Source organism: Chinchilla lanigera, unplaced genomic scaffold, assembly GCF_000276665.1.
Source record: "Chinchilla lanigera isolate Chin_1 unplaced genomic scaffold, ChiLan1.0 scaffold00014, whole genome shotgun sequence".
In the NCBI taxonomy this organism is placed as follows: Eukaryota; Metazoa; Chordata; class Mammalia; order Rodentia; family Chinchillidae; genus Chinchilla; species Chinchilla lanigera.
The window spans coordinates 3,743,258-3,759,286 of NW_004955415.1; the positions used below are offsets into that span (position 1 = coordinate 3,743,258).

The 16,029-nt window shown below is 37.6% G+C and overlaps 1 protein-coding gene across 1 annotated transcript in view; it reads left to right on the forward strand.

Moving 5' to 3' along the window:
- Positions 1-281: 281 nt before the first annotated feature.
- Positions 282-16,029, forward strand: part of LOC102011439 (interferon-inducible GTPase 1-like) — a 25,607-nt gene continuing 9,859 nt past the window's right edge. Inside the window, exon 1 of the mRNA XM_005380561.2 lies at positions 282-401. Coding sequence (XP_005380618.1) covers positions 387-401 — 15 coding nt within the window. The 5' untranslated portion in view covers positions 282-386. The remainder of the gene's footprint in view (positions 402-16,029) is intronic.

The window sequence follows — 16,029 nt, forward strand, 5'->3', positions numbered from 1 at the left end:
CTATGTCTCTTAAGATCATGGAAAATGTTCCCATTTTGCCCGTGAAGTGTTCCCCTGTGATCTCCTGGCTTCCAAGCCACATTTCACACATATTATTTGTTATTTCAGGACAGTATAACTTTTCTCTTCATTGACTAAGTTATAGGAAAGTGAAACAAGCACTACGGTATTTTGATTTCACTTTGCTATTCTTGGAAATGCTTGTAGAGCCATACTGCTGCATGATTGGTTTACAGCACACTGAGGGGAGGGAGAGAAGTCAGGTGATTGTCCAAGTCCAACTTTAATAATGCCTTGTGCCTGCTCCTTGCAGGAGCTGAGCAGAGGAAGATTTCAAGGAAAGAGACTGGACCAGAGTGGAGGACAATCCCTGTGACCTGAGGTGCATGAAGCAACAACAGGTATATCTAGTAATTTAGGAAGAGCATGCAGAGCTGCTATCTGACCTGAAGGATCTCTTTTCTCTATGGAGTAAATGGGTAAAAGACATTTAGAAGCATAAGCTGGAGAGCTGGGGCACTCAGTTTGCAGGGGAGGGAGCTTGAACAGGAGGGAGACAGGATTGGCTTGTTGACGGTACATTACTCAAATTTAGTAAAAACACTGCGTATTATTTACTCGGTAAGATTATCCACTTATTTTGTCTGTTTCTAGCGCCTCCCCCTAGAACAGCTGAAAATGTATGTATCAGAATGTATGTCACCAAATATAGAATATTTGAGGTTTGTTGTGTCTCAATCCTATGTTACTTCTTAACCTTCTCTATCCACTTCGGGAGTTTCATTTTTCATACTCAAGTGAAAGCTAGATTTGAAATGCAGAGTGAATTATTGCATCACTCTCTGCATGCTATTTTTGCTAAGACAAACTCCGGAATGGCTACAAAATTCAGGAGTCTTTTTCATGTTCTTTCTTTCTCCTCTTTTTACTGAAAAGTAGGAGTACGAATAGTCTTCTCTTACATTTGTGAAAAAACTAAGGCTTTCCAGGATATATTGATAAAATAATATCAACTATGAGTTTTAATTGTTGATGTCACAAATCCTTCTCTATTTTTGTGTACAAACTCAGTGGACAAGGCTTTTAAGAAATATTTTGGAATGTCCATCATTAAAACAAGGAATTTGGACCAAATGAATGAGAGGGAAACTGAGAAGGTGAATCAGCTTGGAACAGAAGATTCTCCTTCAGTGATGGTCCGTACAAGTCCAGGGAGCCCTCCTTCCTCGTAAATCTGCTCTATTTATATCTGTGGCCACCTGCAGGTTTAACTTCTTTTTTAGTATATTCTCTTTATCCCTGTCTTCCTGGTCAGCACTACTGGACTTGGGCCATGAGTGCTGTTTCCAGACTCTGTTCCTCCCAGCACTGGCTACCTCGGGTGCTGCTCCCACCAGGCATCCCTGGCTCCCACAGGGCCCGTCTTCCCTGGGACACACAGCTCCTGGATTCTTTTAATTTGTCTGGACAAGCAATTACAGCCAGGGGTGCATTGTCACTCCACTTGCCTTATGCTTGTCCTGGTCCTTGTGTTCTTTATTATCCTCCCAACTTACAGTCTCTTCTCAGGACTGGTGTGGAAGAAAACCCCAATTTGGCCATCTGAAGTGTCAGCACAATTCGCACCATTTGTCTGCATCTTAGTCTTACCCTGCCTTCTATCATACTGGATAAATTTCTCTGCATTTCTGTGTGCTTTTCTTTATTTCAAGTGGAACAACTGGCATAACCATCTGTGAGCTCCCCTACTAGATGTTCTTAAAAAATGAAAGCAATTTCTTCTCAAATTGTCCCTCAGCCCTACTCACCCAACCCCAGGGCTATGCTGTGCTAAGGTGCCTGAATGAGGAGAGACTGGGTCAGAAGCCAGAGTACCTCATCTTAGCGTTATTGACATTTGGGGCTGAACATATCCTGGTATATGTGTGGGGATGAGGCGTGGGGTGGAGGCAGGTGTTCCTGTCTAATATACTTGGATGTTTCACAGCATTCTTGGTCTCTACCCTATAAGCCAAGAGCATCACCCCTCTCAGCTGTGGCCACCAGAAAGGCCTCTAGAGATTGCCAGTATCCTCAGTATGACACAATAGAGACACATGCATGTCTTTACCTTCACCGTTTTCCTTGTCATTGGTTCTTTGTTGTGGTCTCTCGGTATCTTGAAGATGTGTTCTGTCATTCTCCATTTATGTTCTCAGAAATCATTCTGCACCCTTACTGTTCCAGTACCCAAGCCTCTACATCCTGTCTTAACAGTAAGGGTGAACCAATGTGTACTTTACATTTCCTGCCATATATTTTTTTTTCTGCTCATTTATGTACATTTTGGGGGCATCAAACCACTGGAAATTGGATTTATTCATGAATAATTTATTTAACATTTTGTTTAGGATTTCACTGGACTGATTGATAAATATGTGGATGCCACTAGCAAAATTCCAGCTAATGTGGTTCATGAAAACTGCAGAGATTTTGTATTTTATACATCTGCTTTCTGCTTTTTGTTTTGTTTGTGTTTAAGCAAGCAGCCATGATTGTGGGCACGTGGGTAACTTCTCTTTTTGGAATGCAAGAACCTTGTGGCTATAGTCAGAACATACAGCGTTCTGCAGCTCTTATTTTCTGCACAGCTCTATCCACTTGTTCCTGTAGATTAGACAGAGGCAGGCAGCCTGTGCAGTGTAACCCTACACGCTTGTGTGGGCTCACATGCAGCATTTCTTCATACTAAGGAGGCCCCTGTTTTGTACTAGCATGTTGTTTGACCTTTATTACCAACTTCAAACCCATTCTCTATAAGTGGAGTGGGACTTCACCAACCCTTGGCCCAGTTAGAACCAGGGAACAGGCACCACTGCTCCCAAGAGCACTCAAGTGATTTCTTCACTCACTCTTTTTAGTTCCTTAAATTATCATATTTTTGTACATATTAGTGACAGAGCAGCGGACAAAATGAAAACTCATACTGCCACCCGGAGGCTCAACTATATTTGGGATTCTGACAGTAAATAAAAATGTACATGTAGCAGTTAGTGCTACAACAACAAAAACAAATAAGGAAGATGAATGATGGGAACAGGTACAACTTTTGATCTTAACGAGAATATAAAATTTAAACAAAGTGTGACTTCATTTTTTATTAGTACATGTTTGTAGTATATGACTGTCTTATATTCTTGGATGTTTCACGGCATTCTTGGTCTCTACCCTAGAAGCCAAGAGCATCACTCCTCTCAGCTGTGGCCACCAAAAAGGCCTCTAGAGATTGCCAGTAAATAATACATTTACATCCTTGTGGGGAGTTGGTATGTATACATAATACATCTTTCTTTGTTTTTTCATCCTCTTTCCCTTCCCACCCCCAATCCCCATGGGACATAGTTTATCACTTTTTTGTTTTTGTTTTTGTTTTTTTTTCCAGTACTGGGAATCGAACTCACAACCTCGTGCTTGCCAGGCAGGTGCTGTGCCACTGAGCTAAATCCCCAGCCAGCCCATGGGATATAATTTAAACAGCCTAGGGGTAGGTGATTGGATTAACAGCCTAGTGGCTATCAAGGGGAAAGCAATGAAGAATGTGTGAACAGTAAATACAAAACTCCAGAAATAAAAGCCCGGCTCAGAGATAACAGGGTGGCTGGAATGCAGAAGCCAGGGGGCCCAGAAGTAGTAAGTGAGCGCAAAAGTGCGTTCTGTGTGGTAAGAGGAGTGACATGAGCTATCTTACTCATTAAAAGGTTAACTCTGGCTATGCTCGATAATTCATATGGTCGGCAAGAACAAGGGCAAATAGTTACATGAGGATTGACATAATCCCAACTGGAAATGATGACGCCTTGGAGAAGGTAGAGTGGCTGATGTGTGGCAAGTCATTAAGATGAATGAGTCTGGAGTTCCCCATCACTGACACATAGAACCCAACACCTGGAACTGAAAGACAGGTTTATTTTGGCACAGGTTACAGTCCGTGGTCTGCCTGCTCCAAGGTACTAACAATGTGGCAGAGGGGCATAGCAGAGAGAAGCTGTTCACTTCATGTCAGCCAGGAGAAAGAGAGGGAAAGGAGGAGCTGGGGAGGAAAACACACCCTTCCAGTCACACCCAAGCAACCCACTTTTTCTGACTAGGTGCTTCTTCCTTATGGCAAGTCAGCTACAGACCCAGGGTCCAATCCTCTTCACTGCCTATGCACACAGTAGAATTTGGGGGACACTCTCCATATAAACCACAACACAGCCAAAAGAATTCACTGACAAATTTAACACAGGGTTAGATGGAAAGGAAGGATCAAGGATGAATGCAAGGTTTTTGCAGTATTTCCTTAATTAATGATAGGGATCTGTGTACTACAGAAGATGTCTTGGAAGAGACAGTCTGAGGAGGAGGAAAGGTAAGAACACCAAATCTGAGTGAGTTGAAAATCCATTTCAGCAGCCATCTTGTTTTCTCCAATTTCTAGAATGTCACACTCATGACTAATTTACTAGTCCTATGTGACTCATGTGTATGTGTATGTGGGGAGGGGAGTGTTTATGTCTGTATTACACTTTCAGGTAGCTAGTGCTATTATTTTGAAAGATTTTCCAGCTGTAATTACAATTAAGATTGATCTATCATTTTCTCTTCTCTTAGTTTAATTATTCAGATTTATTATCAGTGGTGTTTCACATCTAAAATGAATTAAGCAAAATTAATCAGTTTTTCTTTTCATATTTAAATCTAAGATGAATATATATTCTCTAATCTTTGATAATTTGTAGAACTTTTTGAACCATTTAGACCTGACCTCTTATTTTCCAATAGGGAAGTTTAAATTTTTTTTTTATTTCTACCATGATTACTGGATTACTGCCATTTTCCACTTACTATCTCCCTAATTTCAACTTCATGTTTTATGGAAATACATCTATTTCATTTGGTTTTATATTTATTTTCAAATTTGTCATGGTTCTTGAAATTTCTACTGCCACATTTAAATTTTGTGTGGCATTCAAACTCTAATATATGTCTTGCCTATCTCCTTTTGCTCTTGTCTTGCTAAAATATTTTTGTTTTAGTAACAATTGTCTCTAATTTTTCTCATCATTCACATTTTAATAATCCCCCTTACAAAAATTTCTGTTCTTTATTTTTTTCTTTGCTCTTGTTCTTTTGAGTTTACTCCGGTTCGTTTTGCATGAATTTAGGCTAATTTCCTTAGATCACTTGTTTTCTTCTTTTGCTCTTTGAATCTTCAGTTGCAGTGTAGAAATGAATCCCATCCCTTGCTGTATGGCCTGCTGCCCTCCATGGTTCTAGCAAAGGCTGTCTCTTTACTCTTCACTTTATAATCCCTTTGCCACTCTGCTACTCTTGCTTTTTTTTAATTTTTACTTTAAAGAGAATAATAGAAAAGAACAATAGCAAAAAACCAACACCATAGACAAAAACAATAAAAATAATACAAGGTTTCAGAACAAAATGATAGGAATTAACAGATAACTTCGTTATCATCAACGAAGTTGCTCAGATTACCAAATGTAAGAATGCGAGACTGATCAAACTATTAAAGAGAATAAAAAATAAAAACAAAAAGATTAGAAATGGGAAAGGAGAAAAAGAAAGAAATAAGGAAGGGATAAAATATATATAGGGATAGCTGGAATAACTGTACTGCTGAAGTCTAATTGTTTATTGAAAGGAAAAATTAATGACTAATTTTTTTTTCTATTTGATGAATTTTGCATGCTTATATCTGGTAATCTGAACAACTAATTTGAAGACAACAATATGCAATATAACAACCACTGGTGAATTCCTACCATCTTATCTAATGATGCTCTTGTTTAACTCCAGTACCCATATTCAACCATCTCAATACTTTGCTATGTTTTCTTGTATTTACATCTATGTTGGCAAGATGTGCAGAGTCAACCTATAAACCTGTGGTTTTAATGAAGTGAATGGTATTGGGTCACAGATGTCATTCTCTTTCATTTTTTTTTCTCTGCACCTGACATTTGTAGAATTATTCACTGCATATTTGTGATCTCTCTCTCTCTCTCTCCCTCTCTCTCTCCTCTCTCTGTCTTTCCCTCTCTCTCTCATAATAAATACCCTAAAACTTATCAGTTTAAACCAACACACATTTATTATCTCATACTTTCTCTGTGTCATGAATCTGAGCATGGATTAATGGATGCTTCACCTCATCCTTTCCCACAGGTCTGCATTCATGGGAGTCAGACAGAACTGGTATCTCAGCTGAGGGCTCGAATGAGGGCACAACCTTTTCTAAGCTCATTTAAATAGTGGAGGCAAGATTTAAGGCCCTGAGAACTATTGCAGTAAAAATTCAGCTCCTTGCTAGCTACTGAATGACGGCTGTCCTCAATGTATTGCCGACATGGGCTCCTGGAAATGTCAGTTTACTTCAGCAATAGGAAAGTCTGCAGGCAAGATGGAGCCACAAACTCTCTGGACTGCATCGAGAAAGGGGCATTCAGTTCTCTCCGCTGTATTGTCCCTGTGAGAAGCAAGATGCAGGTTTGCCAACACTAGGGGAAGGAAATTGCACAATTAACTGAATATAGGAGTCAGGGATTACAGTGGATTCTCATAAAACTGCTTAACACAAAGCTCCATTTGTAATTTTTTTAACATTTTTTAAAAGAGAATTTTAAAAAAGTTTTTCCTTTTCATTTTTTCCTTAGACACTGTGCCCCTCAGAGCCATCTCCTCTACTTCACTGACCATTTCCTCTAGTGATGGAAATTGGCAGTACTTTCCAGTCCTTATTAATACAGGCAACACAATGAGTAATAATTGTTTTTACACAAATGTATGTGCCTCATTCTTAGGCATTCTTGATATTTGTACATAATGTAATATCTTTTTTAACTTTATACTTTTCCCTCAAATTCATGTTTTCTGTTTCTGTCCCTTGTAAGTGTGTTTTAATCACATCAATTTGTATTTAGCTTATTTTATTTTATTGATTAGCTTATTTATTTTATTTGATTTTATTGATTTTATTTATTGATTAGGTTTTCATCATAATTGATGAGCTTAATTCATTTATACATACAATGAGGGCTTCTTTCTACCATCTTAATTCTTACTTTCACATTGTTGTGCTTAGTGTGTCTGTTTTCCTTTTCCTTCAATAGTTAGACTTACAGGGCCAGGGATATAGCTCAGCAGCACAAAAGCCTGCCTAGCAAGCACAAGGTCCTGAGTTCAATTCCCAGTACTAAAAAAAAAAAAAAAAAAAAAAAAATTAGACTTGCAATAGTTAGACTTGCAGTAGTTAGTCTTGCAAGTTTTTTGAAATGTTATAATTCTAACTTACTGAGAAAACCTCACAAACACAGAAAAAAAGTAAGACTAGACTACTTAAAACTCTCGAATGTTGGTTTTCAAATACACTAGTTTAAAATGTACTTATGCAAATCACTGGGCTTCAGTCTCAGAAATCATTTTTCTCCAGAAGTCAACATTCTAGATATCTTCTGAGTAGATTAAACACAAATAATTCATGACAGAGGGGTAGCATGCAAAACTGACTGGTATAATTATTTACAATTTACCTTTTGTTTCATATTATCTGTGTTCATTTAATCCACTAAATTTTTATTACAGAGCTTTCTTGTGATTTTTATTATAATGTTTGCAGTACATAATGATTGCATTCTCGGCAGGGAGCTGGTATGAGTACATAACACATCTTCATTCTTTTTTTGTCCCCTTCTCCCCCGCTGCTCTCTCCATCTCTTTGTGCCCCTTCCTCTTGCAAGGGTTCTACTACCTTGTTTACTATCATCTATCTTTCATTTTTCTCTTTATTTGTATTTTGTGTTTGTCATATAAGAGAACCATGCAATATGTAAGCTTGGGTGTTTGATTTATTTCACTTAACATTATGGCCTAAAGGTGTATCCATTTTGCTACAAATTACTCAAATGAATCCTTTTCATGATAGAATAGTACACCATTGTATATAAATACCATATTTTATTTAGTCATTCACTCACTGATAGACATTTGGGCTGTTTCTGAGATTAAGCTATTATTAGTTGTGCCGTTATAAACACGGATGTGCATGTATCTCTATAATATGATGTCTTTAACTCTTTGGGGTAGAAACCTAGATGGGGAATAAATGGCTCCAATGGAACTTCTATTTGTAGTTTTTTAAGGAATGTCCGTACTGATTTACTACTGATTTATTGTTGTACTAGTTTACGTTCCCATCAACAGTGTAGAAGAATTCTTCCCCCCACCCACTTGCAAATGCGGCAGCATTTGTTATTTGATTTCTTGATGATAGCCATTTTTTCTAGAAGTAAGGTGGGATGGTAGTGCTATTTTAATTTGCATTTGTATCATGTCCAGAGGTGTTAAAATGTTAACAGATATTTTGGGGCTCTTCCTTTTTTTATTAATTAATTTTATTGGTACATTTCAGGTATATGTAATGATCACATTCATCAAGATGTTTACCTAATTATCTTTCAATAGATTGTTTCTCTTTTAATCAGTGGTGGCAAAGGTATGGCACACCTGCCACAGCAAGCTATTTGTTGTTGTTGTTGTTTTTCGTTTTTCTTCTGGTACCAGGAATCTAACTCATGACCTTGCGCTTGCCAGGCAGGCGCTTTGCTGCTGAGCTAAAACCCCAGCCCCTACAGCAAGCTATTTGTTATCACTGAAAACTGCAAAACCATCACTGATTTAGATCTTTGATCCATTTTTATTTTAGTTAGAACAATGTGAGAGATGTGGTTCTAGATTCAATCTTCTGAATATAGTCAGATTTCCCAGAACCATTTACTAAAGAGGTTGTCTTTCCTGCAGTGTATGATTTTGACCCCTTTGTCAAAGATCAGATATCTCAGTGTGCTGAGAATTGTTTCTGCATCCTCAGTTCTGATTCATTGATCTACATGTTTGTTCCTGAGCCAGTGTCGTGCTGCTTTTATCACTGTAGCTTTGTAATACAACTTAGGGGCTAGGGATTTAGATCAGTGGCACAGCACCTGTCTGGCAAGTGCGAGGTCGTGAGTTCTATTCCTGGTACCGGGAAAAACAAAACAAAACAAAACAAAGCCATACAACTTGGGTCTGGGATTGTGATTCCTCCTGCTTTGCTCTTGGAAGGCTTTTGCTATTTTTGGTTAATGCTGCAATGGCTCAACATATGCTAATCAATAAATGTAATAAATAGCATAAATACAAGCAAGACAAAACTCACATGATCATCTCAATGAACATAGAAAAAAGCCTTTGACACAATACATCATTCATTCATGATAAAAAAGAAACTGAAGAAAGTAAGTATAGAAGGACCTCATCTCAATCTGATAAAAGTGAAGCTGTTCTGTAGTTGTCTTAAACAATTAACCCCTCCCCCAAATCTCTCCTGATTAAACCCTCTCAAATATGATGGACACAACACTAGATTTCTTCTCCAACTCTAGCCCAGCATATGGAAGGGATCATTTTAGAATAAAATCCCATGCTGTTTTGCAGTTTATAATCACTACAGGATTATATTGGCACTAGTGATGTTGGCTTTGTCCTCTGTTTCTCGTAGAGCTGCCCACCCTCTCTGAGATTACCTTATATTTGCAGCGACAGGTCCCCCACCCAGGAGCAAGCATGAGCTTTCAGACTACTACATTCTCTTCTCTGTGTTGTACTACATTTCTCTACCTTCACTGTAGTGTCCAGTTTTCTTGTCTGCTACCACCCAATTCCGAGATCTTTTTTTTCCTCCACCAATTTGTTGTTTTGCAGGTATCTTGATTCCAGATTTTAAAGAGGTTGTATTTTATTGTTCCTGGGTTCCTGAAAGAGCCTTCCTTCTTCTAATTATACAGAATTCTTAGTTTTATTATCACCCTTTGCACATATACAGGAATATATTCAGAAACTTGCAATATCAATATGCTCCATCATTTATGGTAACATCTGTTTAAAATATGAAATACTAGGGGCACTATGAACTCACAGGGGGGTTAGATAAGCTCCTAAAAGCTGTAAGGCCGGTCTTTCATTTCCATTTCTTGTTTAATGAAAGTTTCACCATAGTAACCAAAATCTGCCTCACATGTTGGGAATTAGAATACATTTAGTTCAAAAATATATCTCCAGACAGGCATGGTGGCATACACCTGTAATCCCAGCACTTCAGAGGCTGAGGAAAGAGGATCACCCTGAGTTTGAGGCCATCCTGGGCTACATAGTGAGTTCAAGGCCAGCTTGGAATACATAGCAAGACCCTGTCTCAAAAATAAAACAAAAAAGTTTATCTACAGTGAAGCAAGAGCTAGATGGTAGCAGGATAACTAACACCTTTAGCGACCTTGCCCCCCACTGCAGAAACATCTATTTTAATAGATGTGCACAAAACTACCTTTAAGGAAGCTAAAGAACCGAGGTGAAAAATCATAGCACCTGATTTTAGCATAGTAAGAGAAGATGTAACATAGAAGGCAGTAAGGAAAGATACTCCTCCTCCAACTCCAAGCAGTGCAGGTAGAAAGAGACAATTCCCACTTGGATGAGCAAGACAGAATTAAGTGCGCCCTAAGGCTTGGGAACCAGTACCAGACCTACCATGATGAAACCCAGTACCAGGCAAAATCCTGCAGCTTCTGCTCCAAGGCAATGCCTTTGGACCAATCTCTGAACCTGATTAGCCTGGCACCCAAGGAACTACCTCCACCTCACTCTCTTTCAACCTTTGGTAGTACAGTATGGATACCCCAGGTAGCACACCCTGGAGAATCATTGTCAGCTTGGGGTAAATAAGCTCCAAGTAGTTGCTTAGGAGCCTAGAGTCAGTGTCTCTAGAGGGAGGCCTAATACCAGACAGAAACTAGTGGCCCCTGACCATGGCCACTGACTGTGAATGAATGAGTTAACTGGAACTGCTTCCACCCCATACAGAGACTTGCAGGGATGGACTACCCATTTCAAGGATTCCTTTGGTTTATCCTAAACAACCCACCACCTGCATATTCCACACAAACTGGAGCTTTTCCTATCTTTACAATCCAGGTTAAATTGCTATCATCTCAAACTAGCTTGTTATAATAAAAATACTTGGTAAGATTCATGATGACCACAAAGCAGAAACCTATAAATAGACACAGCAAAAACTATAAGCATGAAATCAAACCACACCGCTAAAGGGGAGCACTCAACCACCGAGGAATACTACAAGACAGGAAGGAAGGAAGAAAGAAAATACAATTAAAACAATAATATAGCAGTAACTATGTGTGCATAATTACATTAAATTCAAACAGAATAAATTCTTATTTAAAAGGCAGAAAGCTGTTAGTGGCAGGGGTAAGGGGAACAAAATCAAATTGTATGCTATGTACAAGAAATTCACTTCAGGGCTCAGGATATGGCTCAGTGGCACAAGTGCTTGTATGGCAAGCACAAGGTCCTGAGTTCAATTTCCGGTACCAAAAACAGAAAAAAAGAAATTCACTTCAAAGAGAGAAACTACTCAAAAGGAAACAACAACTGGGATGAGGGAAAGGAGAAAGGAAAGAAAGAAGGAAGGCAGAAAAAAAAAATATATATATATATATAAGCACACACATGATAGCTAAGATAATTGTACTACTAATTTTTATTGGTGTATTGAAAGGAACAGTTACTGCTTAATCTTTTTTTTTTATCAGTTTTGCATGCCTATAGCTGGTAATTTGAACAACTTCTTTGAAGACAACAATATGCAATATAACCACCATTGTTGATTTCCTATCATCTTATTTTGTCATTCGAAATAATTTTTAATGTTTTTTATTTTTTATTCTCATTAAAATAAAAAAGAAATTCACTTCATCAGCAACATAAATATGCTGAATGTAAATGATGGGAAAAGGTAGTCCACTCAACGGGATAAAAAAAGGGCAGGAACATCCATATTTTTAATCAATATTTTAAATTGATATTTAAAATCATATTTTAAATCATCCATATTTTAAATCAAAAGCAGTAAAAGGAGCCAGAAAAGTCATTTAATAATAATAAAGGCATCGGGGCTGGGGATCTAGCTCAGTGGCAAAGCGCCTGCCTGGCAAGCACAAGGTCATGAGTTCGGTTCCCGGTACAGGAGAAAAACCAAAAACCAAAAATAATAATAATAATAATAATAAAGGCGTCAATGTAGCAAGAGGAAATAACAATTGTAACTATATATGGACCCAAATACTGGAGAGCAGCTAAATATACAAAGCAACTATCAATTGAACTAAAAGACCAATTTCTTTAAAATTATGAGGATTTTAACACCCCATTTCAGCCTATCGTTGCATCTCAGTGAACTAGAAAAACAAAAGCAAACCAAACTCGAAAGTACAAGGAAGAAAAAAATAAAGATCTGAGCAGAAATAAAGAATAAAACAGGGGCTGGGGATTTAGCTCAGTGGCAGAGCACCTGCCTGGCAAGCACAAGGTTGTGAGTTCGATTCCCAGTACCAGAAAAAAAAACAAAAAAGAAAAAAAAAGAATAAAACAATGCAAAAGATCAGTGAATGAAGAGCTAATTTTTTAAAAATAAAGAAAATTGAAAAACCTTTCCATAGATTAAGAAAAATAGGAGACAAATAAAATCAGAGCTGAAAAGGAGATATTACAACTGACATCACCGAAATACAAAGAATGGTTAGAGGCAATCACAAATAACTATGGGCAAACAAATTCATAAAAACAAAAAGGTACTAAAAAGTCCTACACATTGACTAGACCAGCACTGAGTCATTAAGAGATCATTAAGCCAGGTGTGGTAGCCCAGGTTAATAACCCCAGTACCTGGGAATTTGATGTAGCCTGGACTACATAGTGAGTTTAAGGCCAGACTGAACTACATAGAGAGACCCTGTCTCAAAAATATTTTTTAAAATATGTAGAAAACCCGAAAAGACAAAAACAAGTAACAACATCAAATCAAAATAAAAAGGCTCTCATCAAAGAGAAGCCTGGGACCAGATAGATTCACTACCAAATTTTACCAAACAATTAAATAAAGATTAAGGATTAATATCAGTACTTCTTAACTTATTCAAAAAAGTTGAAGATGAAGGAATTCATCCAGATTCATTTTTATTTCGGGAGCATTACTCTGATACTCAAACCAGACAAGGACACAAAAATAAAGAAAGCACCAGGTAAATATCTCTCATGAATACTAGCAAACTGAATCCAACAGTACATTAAAAAGATTGCTCACCATGATCAAGTGGGATTCATCCCAGAGATGCAAGGATATATTAACATATGTAAATCAATTAATATAATACATAAACATCAACAGGATGATAGACAAAAAATGTATGATTATTTCAATAAACACAAAAAAATTTGGTAAAATTCAACATTTTTTCATGATAAAAAATACTCTGCCCAAAGCAAGTAGAGGGAAAAGAACACATCTCAACATAATAAACACTCTATATAATAAGCAAATAGCTACCATACTGAATGAAGAGAAGTCAAAAGCTTTCTATCTAAGGTCTTGAATTCACTACTCTTATTCAGCATAGTTCTGGAAGCTCCAGCCAGAGCAACCAGGGAAGAGAAGGAAATAAAGGGCATCCAAGTTGAAAAGGAAAAAGTTTTACTGCCACTATTTTTTTACACATAGAAAACCCCAAAGACTCCACCAGCATAGTACTGTATTAGAACTAATAAACAGGTTCAGCAAAGTTGCAGCATAAAAATCAGCAGTATTTCTGTTGCCACTAGTGAATTATATGCTAAAAAAAAAAAAAAAAACAGGAAACCAGTTGCATTTTTAAAAGCTACCCCCCCCAAAAAAAAAAAAATCCTAGTAATAAATTTAACCAAGAGGTGAAAGATCTCTGCAATGAAAACACTGGTGAACGAAATTAGGTAGAATCCCCTCAAAAATGAAAAAACATCTCAAATTCATGGATTGGAAGAATCAATATTGTTACAATGTCCATACTGCCCAAAACAATTCTCAGATTCCGTGTAATCCTATCAAAGCTCCAATACATTCTTCAAGGACAGAGGAAAAAAATCCTAAAATGTGTGTGGAAATGCACACACACACACACACACACACACACACACACACACACACCTCAATAGCCAAAGCCATTTACAGTGACAACAAAGCAGGAGGCACATTACCTGGCTTTAAAACATATAGTAATCAAAAGAGCACACTTGGCCAGGCATGGTGGCACACACTTGTAATTCCAACACTCGGGAGGCTGACACAGGAGAATCACCATGAGTTAGAGGCCAGCCTGGGCTACATATTGAGTTCAAGCCCAGTCCAAATTACAGACCAAGACCCTGTCTCAAAAAGACAAAAAAGAAGAAGAGAGCATGCTGTGGAATATAAACAAAATAGAAAAGAACAGAGAGCTTAGAAGTAATCCACACATCTACTGTATGTGCTCCAAAGAAAGCACAATAATCTACACATCTAAAGCCACCAGAGTATTCACAAAAGTGCTAAGAACATGCACTGGGGAATGTTCAACAAATGGTCTGGAGAAATTGTACAACCACATATAGCAGAATGAATTTAGTCCCTGATTTCTCTCTGTATAAAAAAAAAAAAAAATGTATTAATGACTTGAAGTAAGACCTGAAACTAAAAATCTACTAGTAGAAAATAAAAGGGAAATGCTTCAGGACATTGGAATGGGCAAGGATATTTTCAGACAATACAATAAAACACAAACAAAAGAGAAAATAGACCAAAAACATATCAAACTGAAAAAACTTTGCACAGAGGGATATAACAGAGTAAAGAGACAAACTACAGAATGGGATAAACTATTTACATCAGACATGGGGTTAATATCCAGAATATTAACTCAACTCAGTGACAAGAATAAAAATAGTAACAATAATAACCTGATTAAAAATGGGTAATAGATCTAAATAAACATTTCTCAAAAGAAGACCAGCAAATGGTCAACAGGTGCATGAAAAAATTGCTCAAGATTACTACTTATTCTGGAAATGCAAATCTAACCCACAGTAAGATATCACCTCATAATTATGATAGCTAGGCAGGGGATATAGCTCAGTGACATAAGCACCTGCCGGGAAAGCGCAAGGTCCTGAGCTCGATTCCAAGTACCAAAAAAAAAATTTATGATAGCTATTACCAAAAAGATAAAACATGACGAGTGCTTGTCAGTATGTACAGAAAAGGGAACCTCTACACATTATTTGTGGAAATACAAATTAGTAGTTATTATGGGAAAACAGTACACAAGTTTCTCAAAAAACTAATGTTATCTTGTGATCCAGCAATCCCACTACCAGGCATATATATAAAGGGAATGAAATCATTATGTTGATTAAACACATTCACAACCATGTTTATTACAGACCTACTCACAGTAACCAAGAAGTAGACACAATTTAAGTATCTATCAATTAATGAATGGATAATGAAAGTGTAATATATATTTACACAGTGGAATATTACTCAACTATTAAAATAATGAAACTCTGTTAATTTTGCTAAGGTGAAAACCAGGAGAACAATATGTTAAGAGAAATCACCCAGGCACAAAAGAGACAAATAGCACATGATTTCACTCATATGTAGAAATTAAAACATTCCTCTGGAGAGGTCTGCACCGAGACTTCATGGATTAAATGAGGGCCCAATATTCAGATTTTGAAGAACTACCTTCGTGGAGAAGGTACGTGTCGAGGTTACCTGCCTGGGACACTTTGCACCTGATGGTGCTGAGACTGACTAGCAGGCCGAGGACCTCATCCACATGTTCCTGCCACCTGTGTTGATGGTTGGGGAGAGTACACTAAGTGGTTGCAGGATCCCAGAGTGCTGGGAGGTTGAAGAGAACACCTCTCTGCTTCCTTAGACAAGAGGCATTGATAAAGCATACTTCCCTGGATCCCAGGTCAGTTTAGGGACAAACTATTCTTAAAGATAGTTTATTACTCAGTCAGCCCCAAATAGTAGAAAAAAGCTACAAAAAATGGCTTTTTCCCCAGATAGCTCACTTGAGA